General features: G+C 41.7%; 1 protein-coding gene across 5 annotated transcripts in view; it reads left to right on the plus strand.

Moving 5' to 3' along the window:
- The window catches only part of LOC126094442 (importin-11), a 185403-nt gene that overhangs the window by 3894 nt on the left and 157651 nt on the right, over positions 1 to 23858 (plus strand). For all 5 annotated transcript variants that reach the window (XM_049908813.1, XM_049908814.1, XM_049908811.1 and 2 more), the window contains exons 2-4: positions 9138 to 9305; positions 10001 to 10101; positions 10285 to 10398. In XM_049908813.1, the coding sequence (XP_049764770.1) occupies positions 9165 to 9305; positions 10001 to 10101; positions 10285 to 10398 (356 nt within the window). In that variant the 5' untranslated portion in view covers positions 9138 to 9164. The remainder of the gene's footprint in view (positions 1 to 9137; positions 9306 to 10000; positions 10102 to 10284; positions 10399 to 23858) is intronic.

Below are 23858 nucleotides of genomic sequence, written 5' to 3' on the forward strand. Positions count from 1 at the left end.
CGATTTTGTGGCTCGATTAACGGAGTGACAGCAAGAGGGATGGGAATGAAATAACAATAGCAGACAAATAGAAAAGAGGCAGTGTAAAAGTTGGACATAGAAGATTATTGGCTAAAAGGAAAACTGTAGTTGAAAGGTAAATAGGCAGCTGTTGGGGAAAATGAGAAAAGTGTGTAAATATACAAGGAAAGTCTTTGCATCAGGCACCTGGGTGGACGGGGGTGGGGGGGACGGGGTGATAGATCGGAACAACTTTCCTTGGAGACAAAATGTTCACTGGCACTTCTCGGTGACGCTAGGCATCCTTTTTTATAGGTTATGCACCTGAGAGGCAGCTGGGTGTAGCAGTGTGCGTGAGCCTTAATTGTTGCCTACAATCCAGTCACCTGCTTCATATGAAACGGGATACACCCAGTAAAATTAAATAAAAAGTTCTCGGTTTACTTGCCGCGTCAAATTTGGATAAAATTCCAAGCTTTCAATGTCTGCCTCTGTCATCTTCGTCAGAGGTAAAACTAACTGTCAAGAGTTGGTGAGGTTTCCGCTTTTATAAGCAGTGGACGGCTTCTCATTGGCTGGATGACTTCACGGTGAAAACAGCGTGTACGGAGGTGTCCATAGATTTAGTTTGCACACTTTATCCAGCATTGCTTGCAGCGCCATCCATCGCAACAGGCGGAGAACTGCGAGGAATGTTAGAAGTCTCCCTCTGCACTCTTTCTTTATCAACTACACGCTTCCATGCATTGCTGAGTGCATAACCGGAGTCTCTGTTGAAATTATTTTCACAGAGTCTAATTTCAACTGCTTCCCTGATGACAGAGTCCCAATAGTTTGAAGCGTGAGCAAGTAGTCTTGTTTCATTGAATAAAATCTTATGTTTATTTAACAAACTGTGCTGAGCCACCGCTGATTTTTCTAGATATCTGTATTTCAGGTGACACTGATGTTCCACACAGTGATCGACAACAGTTCGTATAGACTGGCCCACATAATTTTTGCCACAATCACAAGGAATGCTGTAAATTCCCGGTACTCTCAGGGCAAGATTATCTTTCATGGGTCGCAACATTTCCTGACATGACTGATGGCTCAGCCATGGGTTCACCACTGTCACCAGCCATAGCTAACTTTTTCATGGAGGATTTCGAAGAACGAGCGTTGAACAGCGCTCCCTTACGTCCATCCTGCTGCTTCAGGTATGTTGATGATACATTTTTAATCTGGCCACATGGCAATGAGGCACTGCAGCAGTTTGTTGATCATTTGAATGGTATACATCAGAACATAAGATTTACGGTGGAGGTGGAGAAGGATGGGAAGTTACCCTTCTTAGATGTGCTGGTGGAGTGAAAATCAGATAGATTTCTCAGACATTTTGTGGACAGAAAACTGACGCATACAGATTTATATCCAAACGCACATAGTTTTCACCACTCAGCTCAGAAGAGAGCTATGCTGAATACCTTGGTACACAGAGCAAGGACTATTTCGGACAAGGATCATCTCGGCTCCGAGATTAACCATCTGACGATGGTATGAAGAAAGAATGGATATTCTGATCGTGATATCAGATCTACTCTGGCGAAGAAACCTAGGAAGGACGCTGTTCGAACAGATCAAGAGGACCAACACATTGCGCGGCTACCATTCTGCAGTGCAACGATCAGCAAGATCAGCAGAATCCTGAGCTGACAGGGAATCGGACGAGTCTTCTGGCCACCCAGAAAGATAAAGGAAATATTGCAACCCGTGGAAGATAATTTCGGCCTGAGAGTACCGGGAATTTACAGCATTCCTTGCGAGTGTGGCAAAAATTATGTAGGCCAGTCTATAAGAACTGTTGCCGATCCCTGTGTGGAACATCAGCGTCACCTGAAATACAGTTATCTAGAAAAATCAGCGGTGGCTCAGCACAGTTTGTTAAATAAACATAAGATTTTATTCAATGAAACAAGACTACTTGCTCACGCTTCAAACTATTGGGACTCTGTCATCAGGGAAGCAGTTGAAATTAGACTCTGTGAAAATAATTTCAACTGAGACTCCGGTTATGCACTCAGCAATGCATGGAAGCGCGCAGTTGATAAAGAAAGAGTGCAGAGGGAGACTTTTTACATTCCTTGCAGTTCTCCGCCTGTTGCGATGGATGGCACTGCAAGCAATGCTGGATAAAGCTCGCAAACAAAATCTATGGACATAGAGACCGCCACCTCCGTACGCACCATTTTTCAACGTGATGTCATCCAACCAATGAGAAGCCGTCCACTGCTTATAAAAGCGGAAACCTCACCGACCCACAACAGTCAGTTTTACCCCTGACGAAGATGATGGAGGTAGCCATTGAAAGCTTGGGATTTTATCCAAATTTGACGTGGCAAGTTAACCAAGAACTTTTTATGCAAGGACTCTGTCGCGACAGACTTCGTAGTCATATCAATAAAATTAAAGTTTCTGATGTGATTGTAATATATCTTCCTCCACTCATTCTTAAGGTTTTCTCATTGAAAATGACTCTTATCAATTTACTGGTGTAGTAATATGGAGCACACCCTACTAGTTTGCTGAAATCTTGTCGTCCCAGCACTGGTGAATACCAAAAGGCACCTGCTTTGGAGACGAGGGTGTGTGACTGCTATGAAAGTCCCTTGAAAACCATACGAAACCTATATTTATCCATTTCAAGATATCTGGAAGTTGTTTCAAATGTCAAAAAGTTTCCTACACCATATTAGGCATTGCAGTGTGTTATATTTTTGGTGATTTCTAATTTTTGTCCGACTGCTAATGTACTGTAAATGCCAAGGATTCAGATGAGGGAGCATAGTTTCCTAAATTATAAGCCTACTTTTGAAATGAATGCCATTCTACCGACTATTCTCCCTGCATCATTGAGAGTTGCTGTAACTCTGAAACACCCTACCAGATCTATTTTTTTTTTTTTTTTTTTTTTTTTTTGTCTCGGATCATTTACTTGTAATCTTGTTCATTTTACTGTGACCATTCCAGCTGAAAAACTTATGCTGCACAACCTCATTCTAGTCTCGCAACTGTTATGAATATCACAAGTGGGAGACCTATCTACAAGACAAATGTTGAACATCCATTCATTTTAGTATGATAATCACGAAGCTGTCACTAAGAATAAACAGAAGTCTCTTCTGGTAACTGACAAAGTTCTGTTAGAAACAATGCTTGGTATCATTACAACTACCAAATTTGTGCTTACTTTACATGTGATTAAAAGATTATTTTACCTAACTACAGAGCCTCAGAACTTCAGGTCTTTGGTTCTTGGCCCTCTCTAGCTGTAGCTAATTGTATCTGTCAAGCCCAGGATGAACCATTCACTTTTTATCAGAATATGTACTGAAATGAAACTTACTGACAAATTAAAACTTTGTACTAAACATTGACTCAAATATGGACCCTTACCTTGCATGGGCTATGCCTGTTATTGCTCTCCCACTGCTATCTTTTCTATCAGTTGCCTGCCCCATATGCTGTCCCACCCTCCATCATCTGATTGGTGATATTTTTTTCCTTTCTTTTTTTTTCCAAAATTGGCTGAGATTCCTTACACTTCTACTGTTAGTAGAATTTATGTGTAAAGAAATTAAATTTAAATTTATAGCCAAGGTTTTAATGTGAGTTTTTTGTGCTCATAGTTAATCACGTTGCTGGTAAACCGTATAATACTCATGGTGAATAAGACAGCCTTCTTTATTATAGTAAATCATACTGTATCTTGGACATGTTTGATGGAATTCCTTGTAAATATTCTGACAATCCATATGAAAGCACAGAGCTGTGTGCTTCTAATGGCTAACTGTAGACATTATTTGTCTGTATATGGGGTCATGAGTAAAGGAATTGTATAAGTTGAATCATTGTTGGCATTGTCATATAATGCTGTTTTATAACAAACTGGAAAGTACGTATTTGTGCACTTTTTCTTTGTGAACTGACACTTGCTGACATTGTAACAAAGATAGCCTGGAGCATAAATAAGTATTTATCCTTGGAACAGTAAACACACACAGCATACATCACTGAAAATTTGTTCTGGTATGACCCTCGAAAGTGAGCTATGAGGACTTACAACAGCAGTGAACAGTTTTAGGTAGAAACTTATTCAGCCAAACATAAGACAGGGAGACTGAATGCTCATATGGGTGTACACACTCCCAATGTATATTACTGATGGAAAAACACTCTGGTCTCCAGCTGAGTGGAAGGGTTGATGAACCATGACATTTAAACAAGTTATACCCTCTTATGGCAAAAGTCAGGTGATGCCTAGTATGACAATCACCAAAATGTTACAGCATCTCAAAGCTTCCACCCACCTGGAAACCTTAAGTGTTTCGTCTACACGTATATTATTACTTCAGTTTCCAATTCTTCCAATACTTACACAAAACAGTCTAGACAAATGATTTTCTCAAAGAGTTTATTAAACAACTAATGTAACTATTGTACACCACAAGTTAAAATTTTGTAATAGATTGGGGCTTGAGGCTTAGTACTTGCCTTTTGTAGACAATTCATCATGAGTTGTGCTGCTGAGTACATCTCACAGACTGACTCAAAGCTTCAACTTTTTCCTGGCTTCATACCTATCCCTTCCAAATTATGTAATTGTGTGAGCCAAGAATTGACAGGAAAAGGTTTGCATAAGTTTTCTAGCTATTACTGAAGATTGCAGTACCACCTGTTGCCTTTTATCCATGGCGCCAAACTTTACACATGCGAGCAGACAAATAATATGGACATCATTTAACTACATAAATGACTTGAAACTAATGGGACAGCTGTGGGAATTTGGGGGTTGTAGATGGGGACAAACTAATTATACTGCTTTTGTAATTACGCAGACATACCAAAACAAGCACAAATGCAAAAATCAAGCAAACAAAAGCCTCAACAATCATCAAAACCTCATTAAAAAGATCTGACAAAACTTGTATTGGGAACTTTACTTGACCTGTGTAACTCAAAAGAAGTCTGTAATTCCACGAACCCATGTCTATCTCCAAAAACAGGTACTGTAAATTTTACTTGACGTAAATAGTTGAAGCGAAATCAACAGTACCAGGAAACCAACAAAGGTCGCAAAATCTGGTATCAAACATCCTGGCAGATTAAAACTGTGTGCCGGACCGAGACACGTACTCGGGACCTTTGCCTTTCGCAGGCACACAGTTTTAATCTGCCAGGAAGTTTCATATCAGCGCACACTCCGCTGCAGAGTGAAAATCTCATTCTGGTATCAAACACTTCACTTGATCTATATGGCTAAAACAAAAGTCCATGTTAACACACTGTAAAGAATCGCCCATTGATAATTTAACCTGAACAGTGTAGTAGATGCAACAAATTCCACAATACCTACCAATGACAATCCAACATGATTATCGAAAACTAACAATACAAACCAAAAATTCATTAAAAATTGCATTAACAGTATTTTTAAAATACAAGACATTCAATTTTGCACATAAACTCTCACATCCTGTGAACTATGAAAACAAAACAAAAAAGAACCATACTTACCAACCAAATTCAGCTGACCCACAAATCGGGCCTGCCCTAAAAACACACACACACACACACACACACACACACACACACACACACACACACACACAAATCGATGAGCAATAGCAAAAATAATGTCATCTGCACAGTCTCTTGAATGACCAACCTAGAATTCTCATACCAGGAAACCATCTAGATGGAATGCCTGTGTTGTACTTCCAACAGTGCCACATATGCTGGTCCCTGGTCCATAATGCAACTACTTCACATTCTCAGCAATTAGCTGCAATTTAATCATGATAATACATTATCTCCAATTGCCGCAGGCAGCAGCTTACTCGTGAATGTCGTTATCATACCAACAGTCAACAGAAGATGGAATGCAGCAACCTACTTGTGAACTTCATTTTCATATCCATAAACAACAGAATATGTAACATAAACTTAAAATCGCCATCCATAAATAACACACAGCACTAATAATTCCAAACCTAAAAATGAATCTATTGCCCGTAGCAGCCAATATCCCAGTATCTCGCTAATGAACTGCTACAAACACTTCAAGTATTATTCTTACGACCAGCTCAAGCCTTTCAATGAACCACCAACACTTGCAAACAGTTTAGAATCATAAACATCACATACTAGAGTAAGTCACCACATTTGCCAACATGCGTTCTGCAAACATGATTCAGTTCAAAAATGCTGTACCACCGTGACATTACAACACAGTTATGTCACTGGCCAGAAGATACAGTAATGCTACAAACTTTGGGTGATTCATTTCCTCCATTGCTTTTGGCATCTAATCAAGAGTAAATCAGTGGCATGTGCATTATTTTGATTGTATAGGCTAGTCCTGACTGTGTGTTCATTAACAGCATATCATAGTTATTTAGGGTGATAACTCTGCTCTGACGAAGATACAATAATGCCAGTCTGTTTTGCACCTTTTTTTTTTTTTGTGGTGGTGGTGACGACAAGACTGGTCTCCAGTGTAGCCTGAGCTCTAGATTGTAAGGTGATAGTACAGATTTCTTTGACATGTCTGCTTCTGTAGGACCAAATTGAGGAGTAAATTTCTGTGGTCGTGGAATGTTTTGGTACTTTAAATTACAACAGGAAAGTAATCATAGATAGTGTTTTATGAATCCTAAAAAGGCGACAACCCAGTCAACAGTGTTAACACATGAATCGACTTAATTTTTCAGGGCACTCCTCAACAGAATAGGAGTGACCCATGAGGAAGCTCTTCAGTTTAGATTTGAAAGTGCATGGAGTACTGCTAAGACTTTTTAATTATTGTGGCAGTTATTGAAAATGGGTGCAGCAGAGTCAAAGGGGTGTGATCCAAATATTGATTGTATTTCTGCTTAGTATTAGCTGAGTGAAAGCTGCTAATTCCTGGGAATAAGCTGATATTGTTAACAAGAAATGAATTGAGTGGCCAGTGTAGAATACTCAGACTAATGAACAGGGGTAGACAACAGGTATGCACTTGCTGCTAGCCTAGCAGCTGCCGATGAGAGGCAGGGAGATATGAGGAGTGGTTTGTTTGGATCTGAATCTCAGAGATTGTTGATGCAGTGACCGGAGGCGGCACTCGTGTCCGTGAGTTGTGTCCGAGAGATTGTGTAAATGAATGTGCAGACCCTCGTTTTCTGACAAAGGCTATGGCCATAAATTTAGCTGTGAGAGTGTTGTTGTCTTTTCTACATTCCTGTCTGTGGCTCAGCGATCATCTTTACAGTGAGTTCCTACCTATCATTAGTATTGATTCTCAGAGTATTTGCGCAACTTATCTATTGTGTGGGTGATCAGTGCAGTCTCATTTCATCAACATGGTGTCTGTGACATGTGATTAGCTGGCCACACGAGTGGACTTCCATGACGGGCCAAAACCGCAGGCCCTTTCTATGGATCGTGCCTGCCTATCTGAAGCCCATAGTTTCCCACTAATGTGGAGGCCCTGCCAGTCAAATCTAGTCTCGCCAATCTGCCAGCAGGCCGCGTCTGTCTGTCTGTCTGTCTGTGTGTGGCATAATGTGGCGGATGTTCATAGTTTATCCGGGACCCTGGATTGTGGCTCTCCTCGGCAGGCCAGAGGTCACGGGCGATGAATTTCAGGAATTGCGACTGTCTCATGCAAGTACATTGTACATTGTAGCATTTTATAGACATTTTATTCACTCTAGTACATTTTGGCACTTCGAAAGTAGTTTATTTATTAGAAAGTATGGACGATAAGAAGAAGAAAATTGTGGCAGTCACTGGAAGTTTGTGCACTATGTACTAATGTATTTCTTGAAAGAAAAATCGCACAATACCTGTATAATAATAGACATAACACAGTGGGTAATAACCGACAATAACGAACATAGGCGGTCACCTATAGTGTTGGTTTACACAACTCTTCCCCACCTTATACATTTCTTTCAAGTGGCCTACTTTTTCTGAGGTTATTTCTGAAAGCAGTGAAGGTATTTTAAATCTGTCTTGTGACTGCAACGAAATGCGTATTTTTGTCACCAAATGTGTTTCACTTTATTGAAATAAAATAACATCAGTGGTCTTAATGAAACATATATACCATTTGGCTTGATTTCTCCATCTTAAAACAGTTCACCACAGATGATGTTGATGTTGGTACTTAAGATATTTGCTCACACGTTTAGAAATATAGAAGGCCTTGCTCTTTTTTTTTCCCCCTCCTGAATAGCAACTGGGAAAGAAAGGCAACAAGTATTAATACTCAATATTTACGAGTTGTGAGTCTTCTTATTCCAAGACACTTTTCAGATTTCTCATCACATGATAAGCACTTTTGTTAAGTAATTGGTTTATTTTTATTGGGTAACACTTGGACAAGTCTTCATGGGGAGAAGTTGCACCTGTCAAAAACACACTTGCAGATCCAAGTTCTACAAAGATGCATCCAGGGTATTTTAACCCCAATATCTGATGCTTTTTCATGAATTCATTCTTTCCCAGTGGAAGTATTTGGAGTGAAACTAGCTGAGACTTGGAGGTTGGCACTATAGATGTCTTTGATCTGAATGTGGAGAGTATAGCAGTAAATTATGATTTAAATGTATGTAAAATGTTGTTGTTAGTTTACAACACTAGTAGTTGTACTTTTGTACTAAATATTGTGTAGAACACTTTGCAAGAATCTATATAGATTAAAGTTAAATGAATGACTCAAACATAGGTGATAGATTACGGGGTTTCAAAATTTAAATTTTCTTTTACATTGTGCAGGCCTTGTAGGTATTGTGAAGGCAGAGAAATGAAACACAGGAATAAGTTACTAAAAGGTAGAAGAGGTGTGAAAAAGACAGCCGGCCGCGGTGGTCTAGCGATTCTAGGCGCTCAGTCCGGAACCGCGCGACCGCTACGGTCGCAGGTTCGAATCCTGCCTCGGGCATGGATGTGTGTGATGTCCTTAGGTTAGTTAGGTTTAAGTAGTTCTAAGTTCTAGGGGACTGATGACCACAGATGTTAAGTCCCATAGTGCTCAGAGCCATTTGAACCTTTTTTTTTTTAAAGACAGGAAATGTCAGTGGGACTTATAAGATTTATTTTTCCTTTTTCAGCGCCGTAAAGGCGCCTAGCTGTTCATTATGACAGAAATCTCAGCACCACAACAAATGGTGCTAGGTGCACTTCGACAAGCAGCTAGTCAAAATGTGGAACTCCTACCTGATGCTGAGAGCAAGCTAAGAGAATGGGAGACTGAACCTGGATTCTACTCCATACTTCTGGTAATTTTTTAAATATGTGTTATATGTACATGTATTATTTGTGGAACCAGAAAATCAATAATGTTGTTAACGTTACGTGTTTAGTTTTATGTAAGTGGTTGCATGCAGAGCATGATTTATGTATTCATTGTTAAGTAGAAAATTGTTGGTGTTGCTTACCGTTAGGGATCTCAAAGGAAGGAGGACAATCCTCCTTTTCTTGTGCTAGGATTAATGCAAACTTTTATCTGTATAGTGTAGCTAAGTCTCATTAAGGAGCTCCACTTTCTGTTTAGTGGTGCCTCTCATGTGTATCAGGCATTCAATGTCTGTTCTGTCACGGCACCAGAATTCTATGCTGTTTCATTTACTCATGCAGACTAAGCTGTTTTCAGCTGCCCACATACAAGCTTTTTGACTAAAAAAATTCCTATCATTATTTACAAGCAAGACAGTAGGTTCCGTTGTGAGTTCCTGTTGGGTTATTCTTTATTAACTGCACTTATTATCATATGGAATTTTCGTTTTTGATGGAATGTCTAAAAATAAATGTGTAATGAACCAGAACATAAGGTACAAATATAGCAACAACACTCTGTCAAGGATGAAAAGTAGACACCATATTTTTGCTTTTTTCCGTAGATACTCTGGAGGTTATTTCTTTTGTATATATTTTTCAAGCTGTCAGGTTTACTGTGTACAAAAATATTTTTCAGAATATTTTCACAAACCATTCCATTGAGGTTAACGTGCGCTGGCTCGCAGTACTTTATTTCAAGAATGGTGTGGATCGTTTTTGGCGCAAAACTGCACCAAAGTGAGTTTCCATGTAACTGACTAACTTTATACTTATCCTTGACTTAGACTTTCCTTAATTTTGTAATTATTTGAATATATCTTCTTTCGCCATTGCCTTGTTTTGCATGCCCAAAATAGCACATTTCAATATTTTACATATTTTTCTTTTAGCTGTGTTGACAACTTTAAACAAATGTTTCAGTGCTATATCAGAAGAGGAGAAAGTTACTCTTCGCCGTGGCCTTGTGTCTAATTTCCATGAACCTGTAAACCAAGTTGCGACACAGATAGCAGTACTTTTAGCCAAGATAGCAAGGTAAACACAAAGTTTACATTACAGTATCAAAATTTTCGAATGATGAATGTGAATCTGTCTGAGTTATTAAATAGTTCCTGCGCCTACAAAGTACATTTTACAATTTTCAAAAGTGATACTTATCAGTGTCATGAAATCTAAAGAGAATGCACTAATGATTATCAGAATAGTATGCATATCTTAATGGTCTTGGTTAACAATGTGTCACGAATTTTGTATTGTTCATCATACAGTACAATAACTAAACAGCTGAAAATCCAGGATGGAATAATGACAATATTATGAAAAGGATAGATTGCTACTTGCCACGTAGCAGAGGCATTAAGTCACAGACAGGCACAAAAAAAAGAGACTACTAAACAAATAAGTTTTGGTTAGAAGGTCATCCTCAGAAATACACACACACACACGCACACACGCGCGCGCGCGACCACAGTCTCTGGCTGCCAGGGCCAAACTGTGGGCAACTGCACATAGTAGGAGAAGCAATCTTGATGGTTGGGGTAGCTGGAGCAGAGCAGGGTAAGGATGGGTACGGTAAAATGCTACCTACGGGAGCATACAGTGGTGAGGTGGAGAGACAGGAGGACAGACAGCAGGGAGCAGAAAAACATGGAAGCAAAATGACTGTGGGTGGGTTTGTGGGATAGAAGGCTGTGGGGTGGGAACAGGGAATGGAACGGGTGGGTAAAGAACAATAACTAATGAAGGTTGAGGCCAGGAGGATTATGGGAATGTAGGATATATTGCAGGGACAGTTCCCACCTGTGCAATTCAGAAAAGCTGGTGTCAGTAGGAAGAATCCAGATGGCACAGGGTGTGAAGCAGTCATTAAACTGAAGACTGTTATGTTGGGCAATGTGCCCAGCAACTGGGTGATCCAGCTGTTTCTTAGCCACAGTTGGCTGGTGGCCATTCATGCAGAAAGACAGCTTGTTGGTTGTCATGACTACATAGAATGAATGACAGTGGTTGCAGCTTTGCGTGTAGATCACATGACTGATATCTCAGGTAACTGTGTCTTTGATGGAATAGGTGATGCTTGTGACCAGACTGGAGTAGGTGGTGGCGGTGGCGGCGGCGGTGGTGGCAGTAGTGGGAGGATGTATGGGACAGGTTGAACCTTGCCTGACTTAGTTCACTCTTCTTTCCAAACATGATCCACCCTCACTCACTGAAATCTCTCTCTGTTAACTCTCAAGAATTTCTTAACCTCAAAACCTTGCCTCACAGTCATTTCCCAAATCCTTCAAAATAAAATCTAACCTTATGTCCACACAAAAGAACAGTAATCCACTCCCTAAAATCTGATCCCAAACTTATTATCCTACCTGCTGACAAAGACTCTACCACTGTTGTTTCAAACTGCAGGGATTACCTGGCAGAAGGGCTCCGCCAGATGTCAGATTCATCCACTTACAAACCCAGCCTCAGTGACCCCAGTCCAGAAATTCAGCAGGATCTCCAGTCTCTCCTCAGATCTTTAGGCCCATCCCCGAACCTCTCCTTGGGGTCCACCTCTCTCCTCACCGCTTACTGGCCCCCACTGAGAGAATTTCTGCTCTCGTAGCTCAACACCATGAGCCTATCACCTGCAACCTACCCTCTTATATAACAAAACCTAACCATTTCCTCCACTGACTCTTAACAGTTCCTGTTCCTTTACCACACTTTGCCTTGCTCATCCCTACTGATACCACCTCCTTTTACACTAACATCTGTAATGCCCATGGCCTAGTCACTACTGAACATTACCTTTCCCAACTTCCTATAGGTTCTAAATTGACAACCTCATTCTTGGTCACCCCTGAGGGTGAGGACACACTGTCTTTTCCTCCAGAACCTCAACACCTCCCCCATTTGCTTCATTTGGTCTTCCTCAGCCCAACAAACCATCTTCCTCAATGTTGACCTCAACCTCAAAGATGGCTGTATCAGTACCTTCGCCCATATCAAACCTACCAACCACCAGCAATACCTCCACTTAGACAGCTGTCACCCATTCCATACCAAGAAGTCCCTTCCATAGAGCCTAGCCACCCATGGCTGTCACATCTGTAGTGACAAGCAGTCCCTCTCAAAATATACCATGGGTCTCACTAAGCCTTCACAGAATGTAATTACCCTCCCAATCTTTTACAAAAACAAATCTCCCATCCCTCATCTCTCCAGTCAACCACCAACTCCCAGTGTCCCACTGTCTGGCCACAGAGGAGCGTTCCCCTTGTGACTCAGTACTACCCTGGATTGAAGTAAGTGAACGACATTCTCCACCAGGCTTTCAACTACCTTTCGCCATGTTCTGAAATGAGCAATGTCCTACCCACTATCCTTTCCATCCCTCCCACTGTGGTATTCCGCCACCTATTGAACCTACACAGTACCCTTGTCCATCCCTAAACAACCCCTTGCCTCGTGGCTCATATCTCTGTAGTAGACATAGATGTGAGATCTGTCCCATACATCCTCCCACTGCCAACTACTCCAGTCCAGCTACAAGCATCACCTGTCCCATCAAAAGCAAGGCTACCTGTGAAATCAGTCGTGCAGGGTGTATACGACCCAGGAGATCCGGGAAAAACCTGGGAATTTTTTCATCCGAGAGAAAACCTGGAAAAACCCAGGAAGTGTTTAAAATTCCGGGAATTTTTCATTGTTTTAGTTTTCAGTTAAATTGTTGTAATTTTGACTGGTAAGAATCGATACTCTAACAAAGGATATTACTGAATCCCACTACTGCAGACTAATACTGCAACAAGAAAATGTTAATGAGAAAAAAATGAAAATAAAACATAAATTGCTTGGCAAATGTGCCATATACAACAACAAAACACAGTGCTCATACAAGCGTTTGCCAACAGCAAAATGTATCAAAGGCTTTAGGAAGACTACGCATTGCTTCGTAGCAACAAATTGCCTCCGATGAGCATGGCGTCACAGCCGTTTCCATTAGATTCGTTTTAGTGGTTACGAGCGGGCTCGTGCGCATACGCAGTTGAGTGGCGTATGAGTAGTACCTTTTCCCATTTCTGGTGACAGAAACAGGGCTGTTGGCTGTGTAAGCAGTCACAGCAAGCAGCCAGATGCAACCGGGAAAAATTTTACTGCCGCAACCAAGCTGCCAGATTCACACATGCGCAGCAGGCCCTGATCTATGAGGGTAGGGGAGGGATGCCAAATTCATATTCTTGAGGGGAGAAAACCTTGTTTCGCAAAGCGCCTAGTATCCAGCGCATGTTGGTTTTATCGATTACTCATACAATTTTGATGCGCATCCCTGTTGGTTTTTGAACACACTCTGTAAGTTGATTTCTGAATGAATCGTAAGCCGCACGAGGTAGCCATGCGGGCTTAGGGGACTTGTCACAGTTCACGCGGCTCCCCCCGTCAGAGGTTTGAATCCTCCCTCGGGCATTGGTGTATGTGTTGTCCTTAGCGTAAGTTAGTGTAAGGTAGGTTAAGTAGTGTGTAAGCCTAGGGACCAATGACATCAGCAGTTTGGTCACATGGGGAAAAAAATCATAAGTTGATTTTTGAATGCGTGCATAGTGTACGTGAAGTCTCTGTCAGGGGAATCATCGTCGCATCTAGAAATAAACTTTCCTGCAGGCAAAAGGGGCCCGGGCTATACAAGCTGAGAAGAGTAAAGCCGAACGAGTGAATGCCGATCGCTGTCGTATTATGTTGTCGCTTGGGTTTGCGAATGATCAGCGTTACAATTACTAGGGAAATCCATAGATTCAGACTAGCAGAGTGGAAATGAACGACTAACAGGTAAGAAAGATTATGTATTATCCTCTTGGTGTATCCAGGAAAATGAAATTTTGTCAGAAAATTTTTGGCCAGATCGCTACACTAGTAAGGGCCAGTTGTACAATCCCCGTCTAGCAGACTCTTTAAATTCTGTTCTGGAAGTAGCACGGAAAATGGTTTGTACGAACATAACAACGCCTGACCGGAGAATAATCAGGGATAACTAAAGCCGTGACCGTGATTCTGGCAGGGTTAGTGAAGCTAACCGGCGAATAAGTTTTGACAAAGGCAGGAATAGTTCCATAATTAGTCATGAAGAGTTTCTTGATAGAATGAGGAAGGAGAAGAAATGGGAACATAACATAAATTAGGGAAGAAATGACGATTCCAAATTTATGTAAAAATCTCGTACTACTACTTTTTGATCTCATGCTCGAGAAACTGGAGCGCATGAATGAAATGTGAAATTTTTTTCTAACAATGCTTTTTCCTTGTAGTAGGCCTAATAGGCATTTTATGTTGGTCTTCGCGAATTATATTCTGTCGTGTTATAAAAATGACCATTTATGCCAAAACAGTCTCGTTTATTTGGTGAGTGTTACAATTTCTGCAATGTTAGAAACACCTATTTTGTTTTATCTAGCAGACAGCGACAAAATAGACGTAATCAGATCGAGAAACCACACCAGTATTGGGTACTATTTGTATTAACAGCAGACAACGATATTTTGATTTTTCATGTAGGAAAACGATTGACGAACTTTGATGAGGTAATAGATTCTGTAACAGAAAGGAAAGCACGCCATGTAAAGCTGTATGAAGATTAAAGAGAAAACAGTGCTAGGAGCTAAGGATTGAAGAAATATGTACTATATTGCTTGTCTCTTGTCTTCACTGGCTTTATGCATCCTATATTTAATTTTATGTCACACAAAACAGCAAGTTATTAGCTAACAGACAATAAAGAGTGCAAATTTTCTGAAGAGTTCTTGTCCTCCCGATTACAAATAATCCCATCCAGTATTAATTGTGAGGTTTTTAAAAAAAAAAAAAAAAGAGGGGAGCAGGATGTCAAACTGGGGGACTGGGAGCAGGCGAGGCACCACAGGACATTTCAATTTAAACTGTCCTGAATATAGTTTGAGGGCATTCAGTACAAAATATACACGTTTCAATTCCACGGAGCGAAATACAGTGACGTGTGATAGAAGAATACTGTGTGAAGAGGGGTGGCACTGCACCCTGGCACACTTAAAACCAAATAACATGCCTCACATTTCCTTGAACATATATGTTTTATGTATCAGACTCTTCAGAAAGACGTGGGCTACAAAATGAACATATTTTTGAAAATTTGATTTCTAAATTTTGATGTCATATCTCAAATGCTCAAGGGATGGGGGCAGGGGGAGGCGGGTTGTGGGGAGGGCGCCACTATCTTAGTATTGCCCCGGTTCAGAAATATCGTAGATCCAAGGCTGATGCGCAGAGCAATCTGTGTTATAGTGGAGAAGTGTGTAGTCTCCACGTGACCTGTGTTTACATTTAGTGAATTTGCTGTTTCCTCTTCATTTATTGCTCTCGCGTCAAATAAAAACCAAATGGATTTCTGTGGCTGGGAGCTATCAAGTGAATGAAAATACATTCACATATTTACGGAAGGCTAATATATGTTATTAGTTTCAGATTTTATTTTATTTCCTCTTTTCTGGCAGGCATGCATTAATCACCTTGTACAACAATGAAGTTATTTTTGTCGGTTTGCTAAAGAAATTTGGTTTTTATTAATGTTTTACATTGAGGCAGTCAATGTGTTTGAAACAAAGTGTTTAGTTCCACACTATTGGCTAATTTCAACTGCTCACTGTATTTCAAGTGCATGTTTTTATCTTCTAGCATGTATGGCATTATACCATAGTAAAGAATCAAAAATGAATTAGTACAGTACTGGTACTCCAAGAAAATTTACATCCCGAAACCCACACTGAAAAGCTTAATATCAGGTCGAGGCCCACTTCATTGGGAATCTGGACATACGAATGTGCTCTTTGAGTATGCACTTTAAATGTGCCATTTTAGTATGGTTCGCGAAAATCCAATGCTCTTGGAGTGTCCTCTGATCCCTTCTTTTATGACATAATGTAAGATCTTTTACTGTTTTACACGCACGAACATACGGGCTTCCTGCGTCATAGCAGCTGCCAAAGCGCAGTGGCGCGTTATCTGGCCCTCTCTGACGACTACTGAAACGAACCTATTTCTAACAGGTCGCGGGAAAATATTGCGAATGGTGGTTTGAAAAACGTTACTTTCAAAATAAATTTCCTTTTACGCAAGTTGAACTATGTGCGAGAATGTACGATGAATTTCTTAAACCACAGAGCATTTGATGACGAACCATTTAGAAATATTTCGAGCCCAGAAGATCAGACATTCATGTCGTTATTATGACCAAATTGATGTAGTGCTACGGGAAGCTCTCTGTCCTCTGTGGTAGCTAATTTATTTGTGGAAAACTTTGAGGACAAATCACTAGACTCGGCTAAAAATCTTACTGGCATATTTGTGTGATGATATATCTTAAAGCGTAACACGCTAAAAAAATATCAACATATGTGAAAGCTTAGCTTCTCTTGAAGCTTATTAACATTAGAGACCAATATTATATGTGAAACCTTTGCTTTTCTTGTAGCAACCCTATGTATATTAATTTAAAACATTAACTTTTCCTGTTTGTGTATCCGCGCTACTTAACAGTGATGTTGGTATTAGCTGACTAAATCAAGTGTCCTGAATATCCGATGTCATCGGCTGGCGGGATCACGTGACAAGAGCTATGACTGGCTTACAAAAGCGCATCGCAATCTCGGTTACAATGGTTCGGAAAGTAACACACAGTGTTTAGTGGAATTTGAATTTATACTTTCACAATACGAAAATATGCAGCGTACATGTTGCTGCACATCAAAAATCTTTCCAAAAGGAGTTTTCTTCCCTAAGTTTCATTTTCTAATGTGCGGGAAGTTCTATGCCCGTGTATAAAAATATCCACTCAAAGGATTGATAAGTTTTACAGTTCCGAGGGAAAATATACTGTCACTTAATTACACGGAAAAAGTGTGTTTTCATCCGGGAGAAACTGTATTTTTAACCGGGAAATCCGGGAATTTTTTTTCCTTGTCCACGTATACACCCTGCTCGTGATCTACAAGATAAGTTGCAACCACTGTGATTAGTTACACGTGGTCATGATAACCATCAAGCTGTCTGTCAACTGAATGGCCCCCAATAAACCGTGGCCGGGAAGCAGCTGGACCACCTAGTCGCTGAGCATGCGACCAAAAACAATATTCTTGATTTTAACGAGTGCATCACAGTCTGTGTCATCTGGATCCTTCCTACCAACACCAGCTTGAACTGCACAGGTGGGAACTATCCCTGCAATATATCCTGAATTCTCCTAATCCTCCTGGCCTCAACCTTCATTAGTTATTGTCCTTCATCCACTTCTTCCCTTCCCTGTTTCCACTCCACAGCCTTCTATCCCACAAACCCACCCACAGTCTTTCTGCTTCCATCTTTTTCCACTCCCCACTGTCTACCCTCCTGATTGCATCTAGCTGCCCTACCCTCTCTCCACCTCATCCCTGTATGCTTCCACAAATCGTACTTTACCATCCCCCACCTGTATCCTGCTCTCCCTCCCCCACCGCCCAGATTGCTTCTACCATCATGGGCAGCTGCTCGAAGTCTGGCCTCGGCAGCCAGAGACAGTGGTCATGGGGTGTGTGTGTGTGTGTGTGTGTGTGTGTGTGTGTGTGTGTGTGTTTTTCGGAAGAAGGCCTTCTATTTAGCAGTCCTTTTTTTTTATGTGCCTGTCTGCAAATCAACATCTTCACTGTGAGTAGCAATCCATTCTTTTCATACCACAGTAATTATTTTCTTCATCATTGATAAGAGGAGAAATTGGCTCTGGTTTCGCTGTTACAAAACTGACAGCAGACCAATAACAACCACTTGGGTTATTAGCCGGACCAAAAGATGTGTGTGAAGTTTGTGTGTCCATCAAACAGCGCCTGATCGCAAGTGGGAGAGCCTTGCCATGTGGAAAGATAGTTTACTGATTGTCAGATAATATTTCTAACACATAATGCATTTGGATGTTTTACATACCTCCAAGAGCCTAGACAGAAATCCATCTGTGGAGAATAGCAGTAGCAGTAGTTCTCTCAGATTATTATGAACTGGATCTCACACAGTCATGGAACCATTCCCAAATTTTATAGACAGTTCCTTTGTGTGATTGACTTTTCCTTACAGTAGTATATTTGGCTCATCAGTGGATTGCAATATATGCTGACAATAGCAGTTTATACGCTCTAGATTCCATACAGCAGCAAACAGTTGTGATTTCCTTATTTAGACAACTAATGGGTTACTGAGAAGTGAACTGGTATGCCGGAGGCTCATGACGGAGTGAATGTGCGTGTGCATTTCAAGCATAGGTCCTTATGCAATGGTAGCATTTAGTTACTTTTCTGTGTTGCAATCTCTCGTCTCTGACTATCCTTCCTTCTCTAGCTGTCATTCTCATGGTGGCAGCCTTTGATGTTGACCCGTCTATTCCCCAGGTTCTGTCTTCTGAGTTTGTCTTCATTTTCCAAATTTTCCTGTAGTATGAAATGGCTGAGGAACATCTTAAATAGCACCTACTGCATGCAGTTTCAAAGATCATATGCATGCAATACCTGCATAGGCTCTTATTTGTACTTCAAAGCCAATGCATTAGCATGATCAGGTGGTTATTTACCATTTCAGTTGAGCCCACAGCCCCCAAAAACACATGGATCAGAGATGCTAGCTCCTCACCCGTGCCAAGATGTAGGTGCACATCTTTCTGGGGCATCAGGACTGTGGAAACAGCCATTGTGCTTGTTGGCCTTCACTGTGACCGGGTAGTGCCCTTGGGGAGAGCTATTTATTGGAGTAGGTGCATCAGGACAGATGTTCCACATATGAAACCTACAAAATTGCATCGAAGCAATCACCATTCTGATGGAGCCATCTCATTGGACAGGTATAGAAATTTCAGTGCTGATCGTTACAACTCTACTGTTTTCCCTATCCTGGCTACCCCATTGGAAGAATTGCAAACCAGAAGTGTAGGAGCAAAAAAATTTATCCAATATTTAGTATGTATTGAAACTGAAGGGGATACTTTTACTGTGACAGCTGTTATTTTTTGTTGTACATATTGAAGACAAATTTGAAGAAGTCAAGTCACTGGGAAAAATTCATATTGTGTCAGTGCTGATTAAAGCCTCCTCTGCTGCACAGTTTACAGCTCTTTAGGCTTTTGAATGTCTGGGTGATACAACAATGACTATCCTATGTAAGGCTTTGAACGTGGTCCAAGGAATCACTGTCCAGAGACCTTATCCTCCAAATAGATGAGGAGCAGTGGGCTAATCTTGAGTGTTGATGCGTACATTTTGTCTTACATGTTCATAAAAGTCCCAAGGATAATAGAATAGATAATGGTGCCTTTATCTTAGTCTTTGAAGGGAACATCCTTTCAGAAAAAGTTAGTCATGCTGTACAGGTGTGATGTGAAACATTGTCTTACCATCCACGACATGCTTCCGATGCTTGTGCTTTGGTCATATGTCAGCCTGGTACACGGCGGACCCAAAATGTGGTAACAGCGGACTGTCATTCCACAACATAGTCCATGTGAACAACTACCTTTGTGTGTCAGTCGCATGGAACACCATCCTCTACATTCACTGGTTTGCCCAGTCTTCAGTATCTTCCTCCTCCGGCATCTACCGGTGACAGCCGTCCTGAGGTCAGAAGCCTGACGCCAGCTGATGGTTGAAGGAATTGCGACCTGTGGGGCCCAGGGCTGTCCAGTCTTCATCCATCCCCACACGCATCACGAATAAGCCCACCCAAGAATCTTGATCACCAAAGGCTGTGAAGGTGAAAGACAAGAAGAAAAAGGACAAGGCTACTCAAGTGATCCTGGAGGTGCCAGATCCCCATCACCTCATTTCCTCCTCTTCTGCAATTTGCTTTGCTCTACAAGGAAAGCACTTGACCAATGACCGTTACCCAGTGCTTCATGGTTATTGTGCATTCTGTCAGAAATGTGCTGGCCATGAGAGGGAATCTGGTGAGGTCTGTACATTAGTTCACACCAATGTGCTCTTTGAGTGGATTCTCCTTCATACCATGTTGGAAGCTACAGCAGTGAGAGCATAAATGACCTCAGTGATCTCCATTTGCAGCATGTACATACCTCTAGGCAAGCCACTTACTTACTGTACTTGGGGATTCCAATGAGCAGCACCCCTTGTGGGGGAGTACCACTTTCTCTGGAAGAGGCCTTCTACTTGACCAGCTTCTTACTGATCATGTCGTCGCTTTCCTCAGTGGTAGTACTCCCACCCATAGCACCTTTTCAGCTATCAATCTAGCAATCTCTTCTCCCCACACTAGAGATGGGGGATCCGCTCTTGAACTAATTCATAGAGTTCAGTCTTTCAAAGGAGTGAACAATCAGTGATTCAGAAAAAAAGAACGGTAGCTCCAAACGTTTCCCACGGCAGAGAGAGAGAGAGAGAGAGAGAGAGAGAGAGAGACGGAGCATATCAGCAGCGCCTCTGCTGGTCAGAGCACAGTGCACGCCACACAACACAGCCAGCGCCGGCCTCTGCCCTGCTTCTACCTTGGCTGCCTGCATTGTGCAGTGCCCCATTGGATTTTGTGTTTCACATATGCCGTGCCGTCTCTGTGCGTCGTCTGCCGTGTGCACTGTGCAGTGTCTGGCGCAGCTTAACTTCGCATCGCACTCTGTCGGCGATCGTTTCAGTCGCACGTCCTGCCCTCTGGGCAGTTGATGCGAGCAACAGGACAGAGAGCCACCTAGCGGATAACATAGGAACTAATTGCAAAAACCTGCTCGCAAGGGAACGGACGATTTGTCTCGGAGCGGGTGAGTTCACCGCTCCCCCCCACCCTCGGAACTCGCCCGCTCAATGCTCACCCCACCGTCTCGACTCTAGCCAGAGCGTCGAGCAAAGCAACTCAGATGTCACTCTGGTCTCTGCGGTCTCATCTCACGCAGTAATACAGCTCGCGGCTCGACCTGCTTGACTCAGCGCCTCTGCATCGGAGTTCGTCCCCACTGGATATTGTTCTTCGTAGTAATACCGCTATGTATATTACATTATTATGTTATGTATACATCAATTGTTTTTATTTTATTTTTATTTGTTTAAACTGATTAGATTAGGTTCCTGATGACTCCTCTTACTATAGGATTTTTACTACGGACACTCGAATTTACGCTTTAATTACGAGCGAACCGATAAACGTATCGCAAAATGTGATACACCAATATTTTCCTTGTTTTATTATGCGTAAGGCTATATGCAGCACTTTCGTTTTACAGTCAAATTTATATATTTTTTTCTTATTCTGGTACGGATTTTGCGATTTTAGGCGTCTTCGAAAGGAAACGTTCACTTTAAAAATATATGGCTTGCGATGTATTTGTATGAGGTTAATGAAATTTTAATACATTATAGCCAAATATATTGTTAATGTAAATCTCAAGTTACAACATTTTCCGATCACCCAAAAAACCACGATAGTGCAAAATAAATCAATAATCAAAAACTTTGTCATATCGTGGAAATTTCAATAAACAATACAAAATTCTTACTAATTATCTGTGTTACTTCAAAATAGGATCAAATAAGATCAAAATACAGGTATAGTACTGGAATAAACCAAGTTTAAAGGGCAATGTGCCTTCCATTTATTTTCTATTGTAAATGAGTGGTGAGTCATGAAAAAGAGCTAATTCATTTCAGGGAGTGAACAGTTCTGATCCAATCTCTGAAAAGAACAGTTTTGCCCATTTCTACCCCACACCCACCCTCCCAGTCTCGTGGCTCCACTGCATTGGTCACTACATGACTTCTTTGTGAATGTGACCACTTTCCAGTGATCCTGTCACTTCTTTGCCACTGTCAGGTGAACAGACTACCACATTGAGGGCTTCAAAGAGTTAACTGATAGTTGTATGCCTCTGTTGCTACCTTTGGCCCCTCTCTGTTGGGTTGTCTCTACCAGGTTGTGCAAGCTGTATCCGATGCAATCACCCACACCGTGGGAACTAACAAGGGCGGATAGACAGTGACACAAATCACCACAAAGGTTACAGAATGTTACTCCCCTTTATCTGCAAGCAGTTCCATGGATCGGTTGCAATGGTTACTGAGTGGTGCTGATGGAAACCAGGTAGAAGAGTGCAGCCAGGCCATGAGTGGTCGTTCGACACGATTGTTGCGAGCCAACCGACGGGATGTCGGCCTGCTGCCTGTAGTTGACACTGACTGGTATCTTCACTCTGTGCAGGGCCTCCTTGTGCAGCTCATGGCTTTTGCTGCTCGAACCTCATGACCACCTCCTCTTGTGACTCTACCGCCAATCCCCAAACCTCGTGCCTGCTCTTGGGCCAGTGAACCCCATCTATATATCAGCAAGCAAAGACCTTCTAAGGACACAACCCACAGATACCAGCTCTTCCTGGGGCTGCAAGAGGGATAGTCGATAATGCCCTTGAGCCAGTGGTGCCAGACAGAACAGTTTACTAACTCAACAGCACCATGGCTCAACCTCCCCCTCTCAAACCTGAACAAGCCTCCCCCAGAGCTAAGAACCTCTCATTCCACTGGAATGTTCAATCTGGTTTATATGAACCTGTATGAGCTTCCCCTTTCCCGGGTCTCTGACCCAAAGATCGACCAGGCTTAAAATTTTGACAATGGATTGTGGACCTAGGAAATGCGGGGCAAGCTTCCCTGAGCATTTATCCAAGGAAGTCCGTCCAGGAACATTCCTGATGTAGACAAGATCCCCTACCTTCCCTTGAAAGGGGCGCTTGTTTCTACTACAGCGACAGACATGACAATAATGAGCCTTCCTGATATTTGTCCAAGCTCGCCCCCATTTCTTCCTAAGAACCTCCGGAGTGATAGATGGAGGTAAAAGATCATTTGTCTCCCATAAATTGGAGAGTGGGGAATGCATGGGATATGCGAGCATTAGGCAAGCTGGTGTTTCTTGGGATGCTTCATGTCGCGTGGAGTTAAACGCTAAGTTTAACCAAGACAAAGTGGTATCTCACTTCTTGGGTGATTTATGGTGGTAAATAACCAACTCTGACTTCAAGTTGTGGTTAATCCTTTCGGCAAAGGAAGCCTGAGGATAATAAGGTGTGGTGGTAACATGTTTTATCCCATTGCCGAAACAGAATTGTCTAAACGACCTTGCCAGAAAGCCAGGAGCATTATCCGTAACAAATGCTTGCAGTGGCGTAAACCACCTAAATATACGAGGTGCATTCAAGTTCTAAGGCCTCCGATTTTTTTTCTCCGGACTGGAAAGTGATAGAAACATGCGCATTATTTTAAAATGAGGCCGCATTCATTGTCAATACGTCCCAGAAATGGCAGCATCGTTCGGCAGATGGAATTTTACCGCCAGCGGCGAGAATGAGAACTGTTTTAAATACTTATAATGGCGACGTTTTCCTTACAATCATTCATTTTCTGAATTTTCGTGGTGTGAAACCAATTGAAATTCATCGACAGTTGAAGGAGACATGTGGTGATGTGTCGAAAGTCCGTTCATGG

Source organism: Schistocerca cancellata, chromosome 8 (genome assembly GCF_023864275.1).
Source record: "Schistocerca cancellata isolate TAMUIC-IGC-003103 chromosome 8, iqSchCanc2.1, whole genome shotgun sequence".
Classification (NCBI taxonomy): Eukaryota; Metazoa; Arthropoda; class Insecta; order Orthoptera; family Acrididae; genus Schistocerca; species Schistocerca cancellata.